The sequence below is a fragment of the Acomys russatus genome, chromosome 23 (assembly GCF_903995435.1).
Source record: "Acomys russatus chromosome 23, mAcoRus1.1, whole genome shotgun sequence".
In the NCBI taxonomy this organism is placed as follows: domain Eukaryota; kingdom Metazoa; phylum Chordata; class Mammalia; order Rodentia; family Muridae; genus Acomys; species Acomys russatus.
In genome coordinates this window covers 6390384-6405418 of record NC_067159.1, presented here as the reverse complement: position 1 = coordinate 6405418, position 15035 = coordinate 6390384, and the positions used below count along the sequence as shown (strand labels likewise).

General features: G+C 37.9%; 1 protein-coding gene and 1 non-coding gene across 3 annotated transcripts in view; one reads left to right on the top strand and one right to left on the bottom strand.

Moving 5' to 3' along the window:
* Window positions 1-15035, bottom strand: part of Trim33 (tripartite motif containing 33) — a 90416-nt gene that overhangs the window by 51753 nt on the left and 23628 nt on the right. For both annotated transcript variants that reach the window (XM_051165914.1, XM_051165915.1), the window contains exons 2-4: window positions 2998-3116; window positions 2488-2632; window positions 2037-2169 (exon numbers count right to left, since the gene is read on the bottom strand). In XM_051165914.1, the coding sequence (XP_051021871.1) occupies window positions 2037-2169; window positions 2488-2632; window positions 2998-3116 (397 nt within the window). The remainder of the gene's footprint in view (window positions 1-2036; window positions 2170-2487; window positions 2633-2997; window positions 3117-15035) is intronic.
* On the top strand, window positions 14787-14893 carry LOC127206758 (U6 spliceosomal RNA). Its single transcript, XR_007832854.1, has one exon. It is a non-coding gene; the product is annotated as a U6 spliceosomal RNA (small nuclear RNA).

Here is a 15035-nt window from a genome sequence, read left to right as displayed (position 1 = left end):
CTCTTAACGTCATATAGAACATCACAGAGGGTATACAGTGATCCCCAGGCCATCCTGAGCCATGTTTTTTTTTTCCTGACCTTTCTCAAAAAATGGAAAGAAAGTTAAGAAAGAAAGAAACCCTTACAAAGACTAACGGAGTCTTAGAACAAACTACTGTTTATTATAATTGCCAGACATTAAGATAACAGTATTCTACAGTTAACCATGAGTTAAAAACTAAAATCTTAAAGAGATAAAGGAATGACCTGAAAGCTTTTAGAGAATAGCAGTAATAACTGGTTATAGATGGTGGCATGATTTTGAAATTTGGAGATCTGAGGGAGGAGAAAGAAAGACTGTCCTAAACAACAAGGAACTATTTCGTAAGGTCTGATAATAGAACATAAACAAGAGCCGCCAGTTAAGACCAGCAGGGAAGCACTGTCTAACTGCAGTGGAAAGGACCGAGAAAAGGGTGGAGGATGAGGACACAAACCATATCAGTGACAAAGAAGAGACTAGACTCATGACGAATCTTATGGGAATACATTACGAAGGATACCTGGGAATGTAGTACTCTTGGGGAGACAAGAATAAAGGATAATATTAATCTCAGTAGATTGCAGGCTAACGATGATTTTAAAAAAAAATCTTCAAGAGATGATGATAAAGTCTGGGGCTTTCTTTGGTAATCTATCAATGCGACACCCCCCCCCCCCCACGCACACACACATTAAAAATAATACAAATAGAGTCAGGCGTGGAGGTGCACGCCTTTAATCCCAGCACTCAGAAAAGCAGAGGCAGGCAGATCTCTGTGAGTTCAAGGCCAACCTCGTCTACAAAGAGTCAGGACAGCAAAGGCTACACAGAGAAGCCCTGTTTGTGGGGGTGGGATTTATAAAATGTTCTGTAACAGTGAGAGTTCTCTTACTGAACATATAAAGAGATTTAAAGCATAAACACTGGTTGGGTTAACCATGCTTTACCATGTGTACAGATTGCTAAAGCTTCCTGAGAGCAGGTTCTTCCACCTTTGAATCATTCACAGCACCAGCACCTTAATTCTTCAGAAACTAAATGAGCATTTGGCATTGAGAAAAGTGCCCAGCATAAAATAGAATAGCCGTTAGCAATTAGACAATAACATCCAGTGAACTCACTAAATTCAGTGAAGGCAACAATACATTAAGAGAAATCCTGACTCCTGGCACAGTTGTACATTCCTATTATCCCAGCTGCTTGGGAGTCTAAGAGAGACAGGAAGAGCATAAGTTGGGAAGCAACTTGGGTAACTTAGCAAGACCTCACTAAAAACAGAAAGGCTGGGCAGAAAATACAGGTTAGCTAGGGTCTGGAACAGAAACTCATCTACTATCTTTTCTTGACAGAAGACTACGAAAACTTACTTTCATCCATTCTGAAAATCTACTCTTAAAAAACCTCTTAATTCTAGTTTGTGGATGGGTCATACCACCTATTATTTGTAATAAACAGATGCCATGGAAAGTGAGAAAGCTTGTAAAACCACTCTCATGCCCAACTAAAACTTCTAGTATAATTCTAAAACAATTTAGATGAAACAGACATGAGTTTTGCTGATTCAGTTAAAATATAGTTAATAAAAATTATGTTAAACAGTACTATACTAAGTAATGTTAACTTGTTTATGGTTTTCCTATGAAGGCAGGATATTGTGCTTAGGTATTAAAACACGGTACCAGTCATATACATGAGAATAATTACCTCCATACAAATACTGCCTTTTCATATTATAGCCTCCAGACTAAATACATTACATTTGGGAAAATGCATTATTTGAACCACAGCCTAGTGAACAATGAAGTAAGATAACTACAATCTTATAAACCCAAACCCACATTAATGATGTGCCATAACAAATATAAGATAGGAACATAGAAAACATTTTATCAAACAAACAAAATGTGGGTTTAAATACTATAAAACAAAATTAAAGGAACAATATTTGTTTAAGAGCAAATTTATCAGTACTATTTCTAATATTTTTCAGTAAGCGATTATGACTTCTGTACCTATGTTCTTTGTGCTCCAATAGCTGACAGTCTCTACATGTCAGTCTATCACATGTCTCACAGAATAGTTTCAATTGCTCTTGCTTATGTACAGGACAAAACACAGGGCGTTGACCAGATGCTCCAACAGACTCTGTAACAAAATAAAAAAAAATTTTAAACAATAAGATTTTTGACTAATTTTCCTCTGTTTTCTAAGTACTAGTATTCAAAGATCATAAATAGGTAGAATATGCTATTTTGGACTCAAAAGGTTAAATATGTGTATAGGGACAGGCAAGACAGCTCTACAGACATATGCTGCCAAGCCTGATGACCTAAATTTGATCCCTAGGACTCAAATGGTGGAGAAAACCAACTCCTGCAAGTTGTCCTCTGACTTCCACAAATAAGCACTGTGGCTTGAGCACACACACACTTTTTTTAAAAACAGCAACTATATGTATCATACCTGAGACATCTTCTTTTTTCCTGATCAGATGATCTTTAGTGAATTTTACTCTTTGATGTGCTTCAATACATGTCTTACATAGCCACTCTCCACACTCTACACAAAAACCAACTGCACTTGCATTGTCTTCACAACTAGTACATACCTAAAGAGAAATAAATACTAATCTACATTACATGTGCCAAAGAAACTTGCTCTCAAAAACACCAATTCATTATACAAAGCAAAAAACCATCCTGTTATCAATTTATTATTTATTTATCAATAAAACATTTAGATAGACAAAAAAAATCTAATATTCAGAATATAAAAGCCTATATAAAACTTAACTTTTAAAATAATAACTATTTTATTCCACCAAGTTTAAGAGTGTGGAAGAGTTATCCTTTATTTCTAATTTGACAGAACTATAGCAGAAATGCCTAAATTACTTAATTACATGCTTTTCTTACAATTTACATTTGACAACAAGGAAAATATATAGGAGCACAGAAAAACTGAGGTTCATACCTGTTCTGATTTCTCATCAGAACTGCTGGGAGCTTCAGATGTGTCTTTCACAAAATAATTATCCACAAGATCTATCTGTCTGCATTCTTGGCGACATACTGGACATCGTATCACACCAACTTAAAAAAGAGGGGGGGGGGGGGTTAATGCTTTTCGAAAGGAAAAGAAGGAAATTTCTCCATAAAACCCATATGGAAGGAAACCACAGAAAAGACCAAAGACGTGAGAATAAAACTGACTAACAGTCCTTTAAAAAATCCTAATCTTCAAAGCCTATGAATGCATAAAAGAGACTGCTGCTTGGCGGTAAAGCACTCCTTTAATTCTGGCACTTGGGAGGCAGAGGCAGAGGCAGGCAGATCTCTGTTGAGTTCAAGGCCAGCCTGCTCAGCATAGTGAGTTCCAGGACAGCCAGGCCGACATAGTGGGACCCTGTCTCAAAGAGGGGGTGGGAGGAAGGAGATGTCATCATGGTGCTTAAGATAGAATTATTTCTAAATTATTCAGAGGGACCTTTAAGAGTGAGGCAGATGAAGATTAGTATGTACGTGCAGATACTCAAGGAAGAAACAAAGGGTGTTAGACGTTTGGAGCTAGAGTTACAGGCAGTTGTAAGCCACACGGCTTGGGAGAATGCAGGAAACTAAACTTGGGCTCTCTGGAAGAGAAGCAAACATTCTTAACCACTGAACCATTTCTCCATACTCAGATGCAGATTAGGAGTGATGTGCCAAGGAAGGTGGCCACTAAAAGCTATGAAGATAAACTGATTCTTCCCAACGCCTGTGGACTCAGCCCTGTCAACATTGCTCTTAGCTCTGTGAAACTGAATTCATACTTTCTACCTCCAGAACTTTAAGAGTAAAAGGTGTATGTGTTCTAACTCAACAAATTCTTGGGTGTAGTGGATCTAACCTTCTTTTTGGTTTGATCACAAGTGTGGGATGTGAAACAGACTTGTGTGGGAGCGTGCAGTTTTTCCACTGGAAACAGACTTGTGAGAGAACAGGCGATGTCTGTCCACTACAAAAGGACACGTGTGTGTGTGTGTGTGTGTGTGTGTGTGTGTGTGTGTGTGTGTGTGTATTCCAAAACAAGAGGCTTGGGTTTTTTGGCTTTTGCTTTTGGCATTGCTTCTTATTGTTTGGCTATTCATTGCTCTGCTTTGAGATGCTCCGAGAAAGAACTGCTCCAAAGAACACTTCGAGGTTCCGGCCGCTGCAGTTGCAGTCACCTTTGCTAAATTGCTGGCTTGCTGTTTAACAGGTCTGCTGAAATCCTGACGACAAGGAGTGGAATTGCTCCAAGGAACTGAGTCTAAAAAGGTCTACCTCTCCTCTTCCCGTTAACCTCTTTTCTCTCTCATCTAGGGTAGGTGGGTTGGAAGGGAGGTATAAACATTACAGAACCCCAAATAAAGTAGTTTTGAAAAAGTTTGAAGCCTACACTTGGGTGATTTTATTGTAGCAAAGAAGAAAATAAATAAACATTCTATAAATTTTAGTTTGGTACTTAATATAATCTATGCAACTGTGGGAGAACACCCATGCTTTTGCCTATGCGTGTTTTACTATCTATTCAACAGGATAAACTGCTGAGATAATGTATGGAAGTAAAGGAAATTAAAAACACAGAAGTCAATAAAGCAAACTACTGACATGTCAACTGTGGAACTGAAGGTGCACATACAGTACAAATGACACATAAGGGCTGAAGAGATGACTCAGCAATTATGTACACAAACTATAGTTCTGGAGAACCTATGTATGACTCCAGCTCCCATGTCGGGTAATTCACAACTGCCTGTAACTCCGGTTCCAAGGGCACCCCAATGCCTCTAGCTTCCAAGAGCACCTGCACTCGTATACACACACCCACACACAGAAAAAACACATATTCATAATTTAAAAATAAAAGTAACTCTTTAATAAAACAAGAGTTGTAAAAAATAAAATAAATGACATTACTTATGCTGAACACAATGGCAGATGTTGCTAATCCTAAAACCTGAGAGACAGAATGATCCTAAATTCAAGGCCAGTCTAGACTATACAGCAAGACCCTATCACCAAATAAACAAATCAAAACAAATATAATCTGCTGGTATAATGCTCTTATGGACTATGTACAGTTTACCCTTGTTCATTCAAATGCTGATTTCTCTGCCCCACTCTCTGGTTTCAATATGGACATTGCACTGTGATGTTTAGTCTAAGTACCTCCTGTCTCAAGTTTGTATAAACATGTCACTATTTTTCTGTATTGCCAATAAAAACCAACTAGCCAACGCTGAGCAATAACAGAACAGGGTGGGACATTCTGGGCCGGTGAGGGAAGGAGAGAGAGATGGAAGGACAGGACTCAGCCGTGGAGAAGACCAGGAGACACTAGGAGAAATGAACCAGACCTAAGAGATGAGTAAAGAGCAAGTATAATATGAGAAGACAGAATGGGAGGAAACTACACTAGCATGGAGGGTTAGGGTGCAGGAATTATTACTCAGTACTGTGCTCTAGGCTAATTAAATATATCCCAGTCTCTCTGTGTGGTTATTTCGATATAAAGCTGGTTAAAGAGTAACCGCTCATTACACTAAAAGTATAAATCAATATTAAATATTAATAATCAACAATAATCCAATAAAGGCTAAAATTACTGTATGCTTATGGTTTATAACACACAATTCTAGGAAATACCACATGTAAAGATTGAGGTATAGCAAAGTCCCCAAGAATTACATAGTACACAAACCACAGAATCTATACAATCATTCTGACAGAAAATAAAAATGTAAATAAAACTTCCCATTCTAGCCAGGCATGGTGGAAAACTTCTCAAGAGGTTGATGCATGAGAATCTCTTTAGCTTGAGAGTCCAACAACAGTCAGCCTAAGCAACATAATTAATTTGTCTCTCTGTCTCATTCTAAAACAGTGGTTCCCAGCCTTCCTAATCTGCATCCCTTTAATTTTGCTGTTATGAATAATATAAATATCTGTGTTTTCCAATGTGAAAGGGTCATTTGAATGCCCCACCCCATAAAGGGTTGCAACATACAGGTTGAGAACTGCTGTTCTGGGCAGTAGTGGTGCATGTCTTTAATCCCAGCACTCGGGAGGCAGAGGCAAATGGATGGCTGTGAGTTCAAGGCCAGCCTAGACTACAAAGTGAGTCCAGGACAGCCAGGACTACAGAGAAACCCTGTCTCGAAAGCCCCACCCCCACCCCCACGAAAGAACGAAAGAACTGCTGTTCTAAAAGATTATTTCCCAGGAGACAAACATACTCTGTTAAACACACACACACACACACACACGATGGAATTACTGGTGTCAGCACTTTCAAAAGTAACTACAAGCCAAGAGATTATGAAAAATATTTTTAAAAAACTGGTTACCCAGCCCTACCCATCTTTTAACCTTGGTCCCTACTTAAATTCTATTTATTGCATTTGTTTCAGACATAGACATATTCCACCTCAAAACTTAAGATGTTAAAATAGAAAGCAGGGAAATAAAATAAGCCTGGCTGAGAATACTCTTTATATTCTTTATAAAATGTCCTTTATATTCTTAGTTCGTGTGATAATGAAGTTTATGTAACTGGGGAAATGCGACATAACTTTGTTTAGTACTATCAGTAAAAATCAAGTTTGTTCATTTTATTTACTAAGCGTGTTTTGTTGTTGTTGTTCTTTGGTTTTTGTGACAGCCTTGGCTGTCCTGGACTCTCTCTCTCTGTAGATCAGACTGGCCTCAAACTCACAGAAATCCCTCTGCCTCTGTCCCCTTGAGTGTTGGGATTAAAGGAGCGTGCCAGAGCGCCCAGCTTTTGACAATCTTAATACTTAAAAGGCTTAGCATTTGAAAGCTTAACAATGCTATATGGGCTTAAACCTTCTGAAAGCATGTTCATTTCATACTATATGAATGAGCACTTGTAAGATCACAACAACTTTGAAAAAGATATTCCCTTTCTTAACAGTGCCAAGCTAAGACTATTTCCGTGTCAAGGAAGAGGGAAGGGGGAAGAAGAACAGAACAGAACAGAAACCTTGTTTTAACACATTAACTGAGGACCTAAAGACTGAATGACCTAAAATACCCTAGCTGCTGGAAAGTCAATCTGTACAAGCCAGCTCCCCAGTAATTACTCTCAGAGGTTAATGGAACAGTTGGATGTCACACCAAACCTACAGCTCTGAGGACCTCAGTCCATACTTTGAGAATAACTATTCTAAAGTATGGGCAAGAATTCCAAGGATCCCTGTTGGTACCATTTTTTCCCTTAGCTTGATACACAAAAACAAAAATCAGCAGCAGCAGCAGCACTGAGCACTCCTGTCTGTCTGGTGCTTTGGGCCCAGTTCAGCAGTGTTCAACCCAGCACTTTCCCTCATTCAACAGTCTAATCACCTATTTGAAAACTGGGGCTATGATTGAAACAGGGGTCAATAATAGACAAGTCATGTTTAAACTTTCATTAATACAAGGGTTTTCTGTGCTTTCTTTGTTTTGTTTTGTTTTTCTTTTCAGATTTATTTTTTATTTTATACCTATGAGTGTTTTGTCTGCATGCATGTCTGTGAGTTACAGACAATTTTAAGTCACCTGTGGATGCTATGAATGGAACCCAGATCCCCTGAAGAGCAGACAATGCTCTTAACTGCTGAGCCATCTCTCCACCCTTTTCCTTTTTTGAGACAGGTTCTCACTATGCAGCCTTGGCTGGACTGCAACTCACTTTGTAAGTTCACAAGAAATCCATGAGCCTCTGCCTCCTGAGTTCTGGGATTAAAGAACTGCACCACCACATTCCAACAATATGAGGTTTTATTGTAAAATGTATGTGATTAGTTTTACATAAGTCTATTTTACATAAGGACTTTCAATTACTGCCCCCATTTTAAAGGTGAAGAAATAGGGTCAGAGACCAGAAAACTTACTCAAGGACATTTGGAAATACAATAAAAATGGGTCAGAGGTACACAAATTTCTAAAATTAAGGTATGAATTTCTCTAGCACATGCTCTTGAACTGTTAAATTCTTAGACTGGGGCAGGGGTAGGGAAATACAAATTAAAACTACCTTGAGATTCCAACTCACCTGAGCCAGAAAAAATGGGAACCATCTTGAAAAAAGAACAACAAAAACTTGGACAAATTCGAGGAAAGGAAACTATTCACTGTTGGTGAGAGTGTCAGAAAGTACAGCCACCACAGAAATCAGTATGAAAACATCTCAGAAAAATTAAAACTACAATTAGAACTACCATACAATCCAGCTATATCACTCCTGGGTATGTACCAAAGGACTCCATATCCTACCACAGAGATGCTTACACAGCTTTATTTATTGCTGCCCTATTTAAAGCAAGCCGAAAACGGAACTGACTGATAAACAGGTAATGCAAGTGTAGTTCATATACACAATGGAATTTTACTAAGCCACAATGAAAAAGTAATTATTAGACCTGCAGGAAAACGGAAGATATATTAACTGAGGTAGCCTAAGATCCGAAAGATAGTATGCAGGTTCTCCCCTATATGCAGATCTTAGCTTCTAAATCTTAAAGCATATTTAAACATAACACATTAAGTTTTAAATTAAATTGATGAAATGATGAAGTTAATTATAAATTATGAAAAGTAATTTAAGTAACGTGTGTGCATGTATGTTTATACAGAAGTGTATATAAATACCAGTAACTAAAAATAAGGCCACGGGAGAATAGGGGGATAAGGTGGGCTGGGCAATAATTGTAAAACACATATGCAGCGAGAACAGAAGTGAAGCGAGACTACTAGGAATGGAAAGATTTAAACAGGGATAGGAGGAAGAGACATGGGACAGAAGAGGTGGGAAAGGGTTAACCAAAACTACTGATGTATGAAAAGAGGCATAGGGAACATGCACTTACATATACATATGCAGGCAAATGCTCATACACACAAACTAAAAATTAAATGTGAAAAGTAAAGTGGTGGGAACGGTGACACGCTCCTTTAATCCCTGCAGCTGGCAGGCAAAGACCGTCTCTGAGTTCAAGGTCAGCCTGGTCTGCATAGTAAGCACCAGAACTGACAGAACTACATAGAGAGAGACTGCCTCAAAACAGAGTGGATGGATGGACGGTCGGACAGACGGACATAATAAAAAGTATTTAACCTAATTAAAGGTTAAAAGCACTTGCTGCTTTTGCAAAGGACAGAACTCTGCAAAGAACCAGAGTCTGGTTCCCAAGGTGCTCACAACTAACTGCCTGTAACTCCAGCTCCAGAGACCCAGTGCCCTACTGTGGTTTCTGTAGGGCAGGCACCTATCTATCTATGTACATGTACAAACACACTCTAACACATACACCTAAATAAGTGTTTTTGAAAATTAAATTAAGGGGCTGAAGAGATGGATCAGTGGTTAAGACACTTGCTGCTCTTGCAAAGGACCCAAATTTGGTTGCCAGCACCTATATCAGGTGGCTCAAAACCTCTGTAACTAGTTCTGGGGAATCCAATGCCTTTGGCCTCCTCAGACATCTGCATACACATGCACATATCCACAGATACATGCTTATAATTTTAAAAGTAAAATAAATATTTAAGAATCTAATATCTAGTTAAATTTAGTTTTTTGGGGTTTTTTTGTTTGTTTGCTTGCTTGTTTTTGGTTTTTCGAGACAGGGTTTCTCTGTGTAGCCTTGGCTGTCTTAGGCTCACTTTGTAGACCAGGCTGGCCTCGAACTTACAGCAATCCACCTGCCTCTGCCTCCCAAGTGCTGGGATTAAAAAGGAGTGCGCCCCTACCCAGATCTAGCCAATGGACAGGACATTCTCCACAGTTGAGTGGAGAGTGGGGTTTGACTTTCACACGTACTCTGTTGCCTCATATTTGACCACATCCCCTGGAGGGGGAGACCTGGTGGCACTCAGAGGAAGGATAGCAGGCTACCAAGAAGAGACTTGATACCCGATGAGCATATAAAGGGGGAGGAGGTCCCCCTCAGTCACAGTCATAGGAGAGGGGAGTAAGGGGAAAGTGGGAGGGAGAGAGGAATGGGAGGATAGAAGGGATGGGATAACCACTTGAGATGTAATAAGAATAAATTAATAAAATTAAATTAAAGAATTAAAAAAATAAAAAGGAGTGAGCCACAACACCCGGCCTTCTGGTTAAATTTAAAAGAACTGTGTTTAGGGCTAGAGATTAAAAGCACTGGCTGCTTTCCAATAAGACCTATGTTCAACTCACCCACATGGCATTTTACAACCATCTGCAATTCCAGTTCCAGGTAATTTAATTCCCAATTCTGGCCTGTGCAGGCACATCATGCATATGTGGCACAGACAAAACACCCATCCACTTCAAATAATAATCTTAAAAAAAATAAAATAAAGGAAAAAATGCAGAAGAATCAAGTGGACTTAAATGATTGCAATAGGGGCTAGAGAGAGTATTCAATCAGTAAAGTGCTTGAGAACCTGATCCCCAGCACATACTTAAAAAGCCAAGCATGATGGTAGTTTGGTGGGGAAGTAGAAAGGAAGACCAGGGTTTGCTGGTTAATTTTCATGGAAAACTACACAACTATTCAAAATAAGGGAAAGGTTTTTTTAGTCAAAATATAACAAGGTTTTGGATAAATATTGTTTAACTTGATTCTCAACTGAACCACTGGGATGTAATCAAGCCAAACCTAAAAGAAGTAAAGGGCGGAAGGCTCAGGCTGAATGAAGATGTAGCTCAGTGGCAGAAAGCTTACCTAGTGTGCATAAGGACTTAGGTTAGGTCACAGCTTAAACAGACACAGTACCCTTGAATGTCAGTATTTACACATCTAGGAGTTGAGGTGCAGAGAGCTGCTCTCCAACTGAAGTATATAAACACATAACTGAAACAAACTACTTTTCCATCAGTCACTTATAATTAGTGGAATTATTATTATAAATTCTATTGCTTCTCATCACTACAATTTACTTTTAAATTTTATATATATATAAATATATATATATATATATAAATAATCAGTTCTTTGCATGACCTAACAACTTTTTTATTCAGTCCTAAATTTTCCTTCTGGTATCTTTAAGTACATTCACATCTTTCAATAATAAACAAACCCCTCCCTTAGAAAATATGTAAGGATTTAAAAAAACAAAAACAAAAACAAACAAACAAAAAAAAGTGTTTTCAGTTGAATGAAGAAGAGGCCCATAACTGCCTCAATGAGGCCAGTCCAGGCAATGAGAGTGTCCTGTACAATTAATTGGAGAAAGTCTAAATTAAATAATCCAGATAAGGGCTAGGGCTATAGCTCCGTGGTAAAGTATTCCTTGTGCACTTGTAAGCCTTGTGTTCAACCGCCCCCTGCAAAGTACCAGAAGATAGAGATAATAGCAAACAAATTTTAACAAGAATATGGAAAGCTGGAGATGAGAAGTGTTTAAAAAAATTATGCCAAAACAATTGGCAATTAAGTAAAAGAACAGAGTAGCCAAGAGAATCCAAGTAAAATAAACATTACTGGATAGAGGTGAAATCAGATTGGGAGAGGGGCTGGAGAGATGATGAAGATTTGATGGCATCTTCTGGCTTCTGAATGCACTGTATACACATGGTACAGACATACATGTAGATAAATACTCCTACATATAAAATAAATTTAAAGAAAAAAATTGAAGATGTAATACAGAAAATAATTTGTAAATTGGCTCAACCCCTAAAATAATACCATATAGCAACATATATTTAGATTATGGTCATAAATATCCACCAAACTTTCACAAATCAGTTTTAGCACTATGATTAAAAATATCTACTAAAATTATAATTTATGGTCATATATGTGCACACATGATCATATTAAACCCAATTCTGGTATCAAAAATAATGAAACATATTTAGCAACTTATTAAGGATGTATTATAGTAAATAATTACTGATATTCTTAGTTTTATATATTCTTAAGAATCTATACGTCTTTAAATTTTTTTAATTTATATAATCATAAAATGAATCGACTTCAAATTGTTATCAAATATAGCAATATATCAGTAGTAATATCCAACATCATTTAAAATAAGGTACAAGTTTTTTCAACGTGGCAGAAACCTGTGTAAAAAAATTAACATGCTTTTCAAATAGTGATACAAATAATTAAGATAATTATAGCCTGTCAGCTATGTCTTTTAAAGTACAGTCAACAAAACATTATTCTGAACTCTAGGAATCACATGTTGGGCAGGGGAGAACTGACTCCTACAATGTGTCCTGACCTCAAGAATGCCATGATATAGCTTCCAAGATGGTTCAGTTGTTAAGAGCACTGGCTGCTCTTCCACAGGACCCAGGCTCAATTCCCAGCACACCTATGGTGGCTCACTACCTAGAACTCATATTTTTTTAAAAAATATTAGAGAGTGAGGCAGGAAGACTGCTGTGAGTTAAGGCAAGCCTGGGCTATCAGGGAATATTCTCTTTCTTTTTTTAAGATTTATTTATTATTTTATATACAGTGCTCTCCCTGCATGTACACCTGCAAACCAAAAGAGGGCATCATATCATGTTATAGACGGCTATGAGACACCATGTGGTTGCTGGGAATCGAACTCAGGACCTCTTATCTCAATGCAAAAGCAAACCCAAACCAAACCAAGAGTAAAATGTTTATTTCAGCTACTAACCTAAGAATTACTTTTAAGTAGGAAGAGGATTTGGTGAGGTGTCTACCAGAACTGGGGATACAGATTAAGAGGGAAATTCTACAGAAATAACATTATATATGTATGAAATTGTAGAAGAATGTTAATGTTTATTTTTAAAATGACTTGAGTGAATGATCTTGTTTTTACTAAAGCAGACAGAAATTATACCTCATAATCAGAAATTTCAACATAGCTCTTAAAATATTCAATCCCATCCCAGCACTCGGGAGGCAGGGGCAGGTGGATCTTTGTGAGTTTGAGGCCAGTCTGCTCTACAGAGTGAGTTCCAAAACAGCCAGGGCTAATAAACTGTCTCAACAAAACAAACAAATCAAACAAATTCAATTCCAAAGTATGGAAACCCTGAGCCTAACAATGCAATCACAGGGCACAGGGCTTTTTTCTGTATGCACAGGAATATACCTGCATATGTAAATTTACATACAACTAGATTTTTCCCTCGTTATGCAAGAAGGAGGCATTGACTTGTACAGAACTGGGGAGTCTAATGGTTTCCAGGATCCAATGTAGTCACTTATTCACTGACTCCTTAGAAGGTCATCTGAATTCTGTACTAAGAGTCAGTTATGAAAAGATCAAGAGAGACCTATTCTAAGCCCACTTGTACTAGCTGAGCAGGGAACAGTGAGGATCTGTTGGTCTTGGGCTAGGACATTTAATTTGAAAATGTAGTCACTATAGGGCAAATGAAAAAAAGAGTATCATGTCTATTATGGTCTGCTGGCTTACCACTGACCAAGAACTACAAAGTCATGTATCAACTTGATCCTGTAAAGGGAGTCACACTCATGAATAAGCAAAGAACACACATATCCCATTTAAAGAGCTGCAGTAACTTGATGGAAACCAAGCTGAACAAGCTGAAGAGACTGGAACATTCCTACTGAGGCATAACTAACAGACAAAACGAAAGAAAACCTAGCTTTAAAAAAATGGAGATGGGAGAAAAGGAGGCAAGGAGGGAGTTGTTTTAAAATCAAAAAAGGTGAGGGAGATTATAGTGGTGGCAGCAGCAGCAGCAGTAAGAATTTCTTAAAGAAATTCAATAAAAACAAAAAAAGCTCTGCAAAAATGAAATAAATGATTTCTACATTTTAAAATCTGAAAGATATTAAAACAAACAGAACAGCAACAGAAGCAACTTATCCAGGAACGTCAAATTACAAAACGTAACTATAGAAGACTCAAAAGCAAAGCCAACAAAACCAGGAAAATTAAACTTTATGTATGTAATTAATAAAACAAAGTAAACAAACTATCTTCAGGATGGGAAAAATATCTACAAATTAATCATCTGACTAGGAATGAAACTAAGAATATACAAGTAAATCAACAGCAAGCACCAGCAGTAGTGCTAAAAATGGGCAAATAAAGGGTGAAGAGGGGGGCTGGAGAGATGGCTCACAGGTAGAGCACTGGCTGCTCTTCTAAAGGCCCTGAGTTCAATTCCCAGCAACCACATGATGGCTCATAACCATCTACAATGAGATCTGGTGCCCTCTTCTGGTGAGCATATGTACGTGCAGGAAAAACATAATAAATAAATCTTTAAAAAAAGAAAGAAAAGAAGAAAGGAAGAAAGATGAGGACGTAGCTCAGTAACAAGAGCTCTAGCCCAGCATGTAGTCAGTCCCAATCAGAACAAACGGCATGGAAAAGTGAGCTGGATACTCAAAACATACAGATGGTCGGCAACTATATAAAAACTGTTCAAGAACTAGCAAGATGGCTCAGAATGTGAAGCTACTTGCCAACAAGCCCAAAGGCCTGAATTACATTCCCATGATTCACAGGGTAGGAGGAGAAAACCAACTCCCCAAGAGTTAGTAGTCCTCTGTCTTCCACATTTGTGTATATACACACACACATATATATACACACACACACACACATGCACACACAGAGTAATGGAACGTTTACATCACTGATAACAAAGACAACTCAATAAGTTATGATCTTATTCCAGTTGGAATGGTTATTATTTTAAAAAAAGACAATAGAATATAAATGCTGTTGGGGAAGCAAGAGAGAAACTCTTTATACACTATTGGTAAGAATGTAGAATTAGTGCTCGCTTCAGCAGCACATATACTAAAATTAGAACGATACAGAGAAGATTAGCATGGCCCCTGCGCAAGGATGCCACACAAATTCATGAAGTGTTCCATATTTTTAAGGTCTAATATTCAAAATATATAAAGAACTCAAGAAATTAAATACCACCAAATCCAATAACCCAATTAAGAAATGGGCTCAGAACTAAACAGAGAATTCTCAACAGAGGAACATTGAATGGCTGAGAAGCACTTAAAGAAA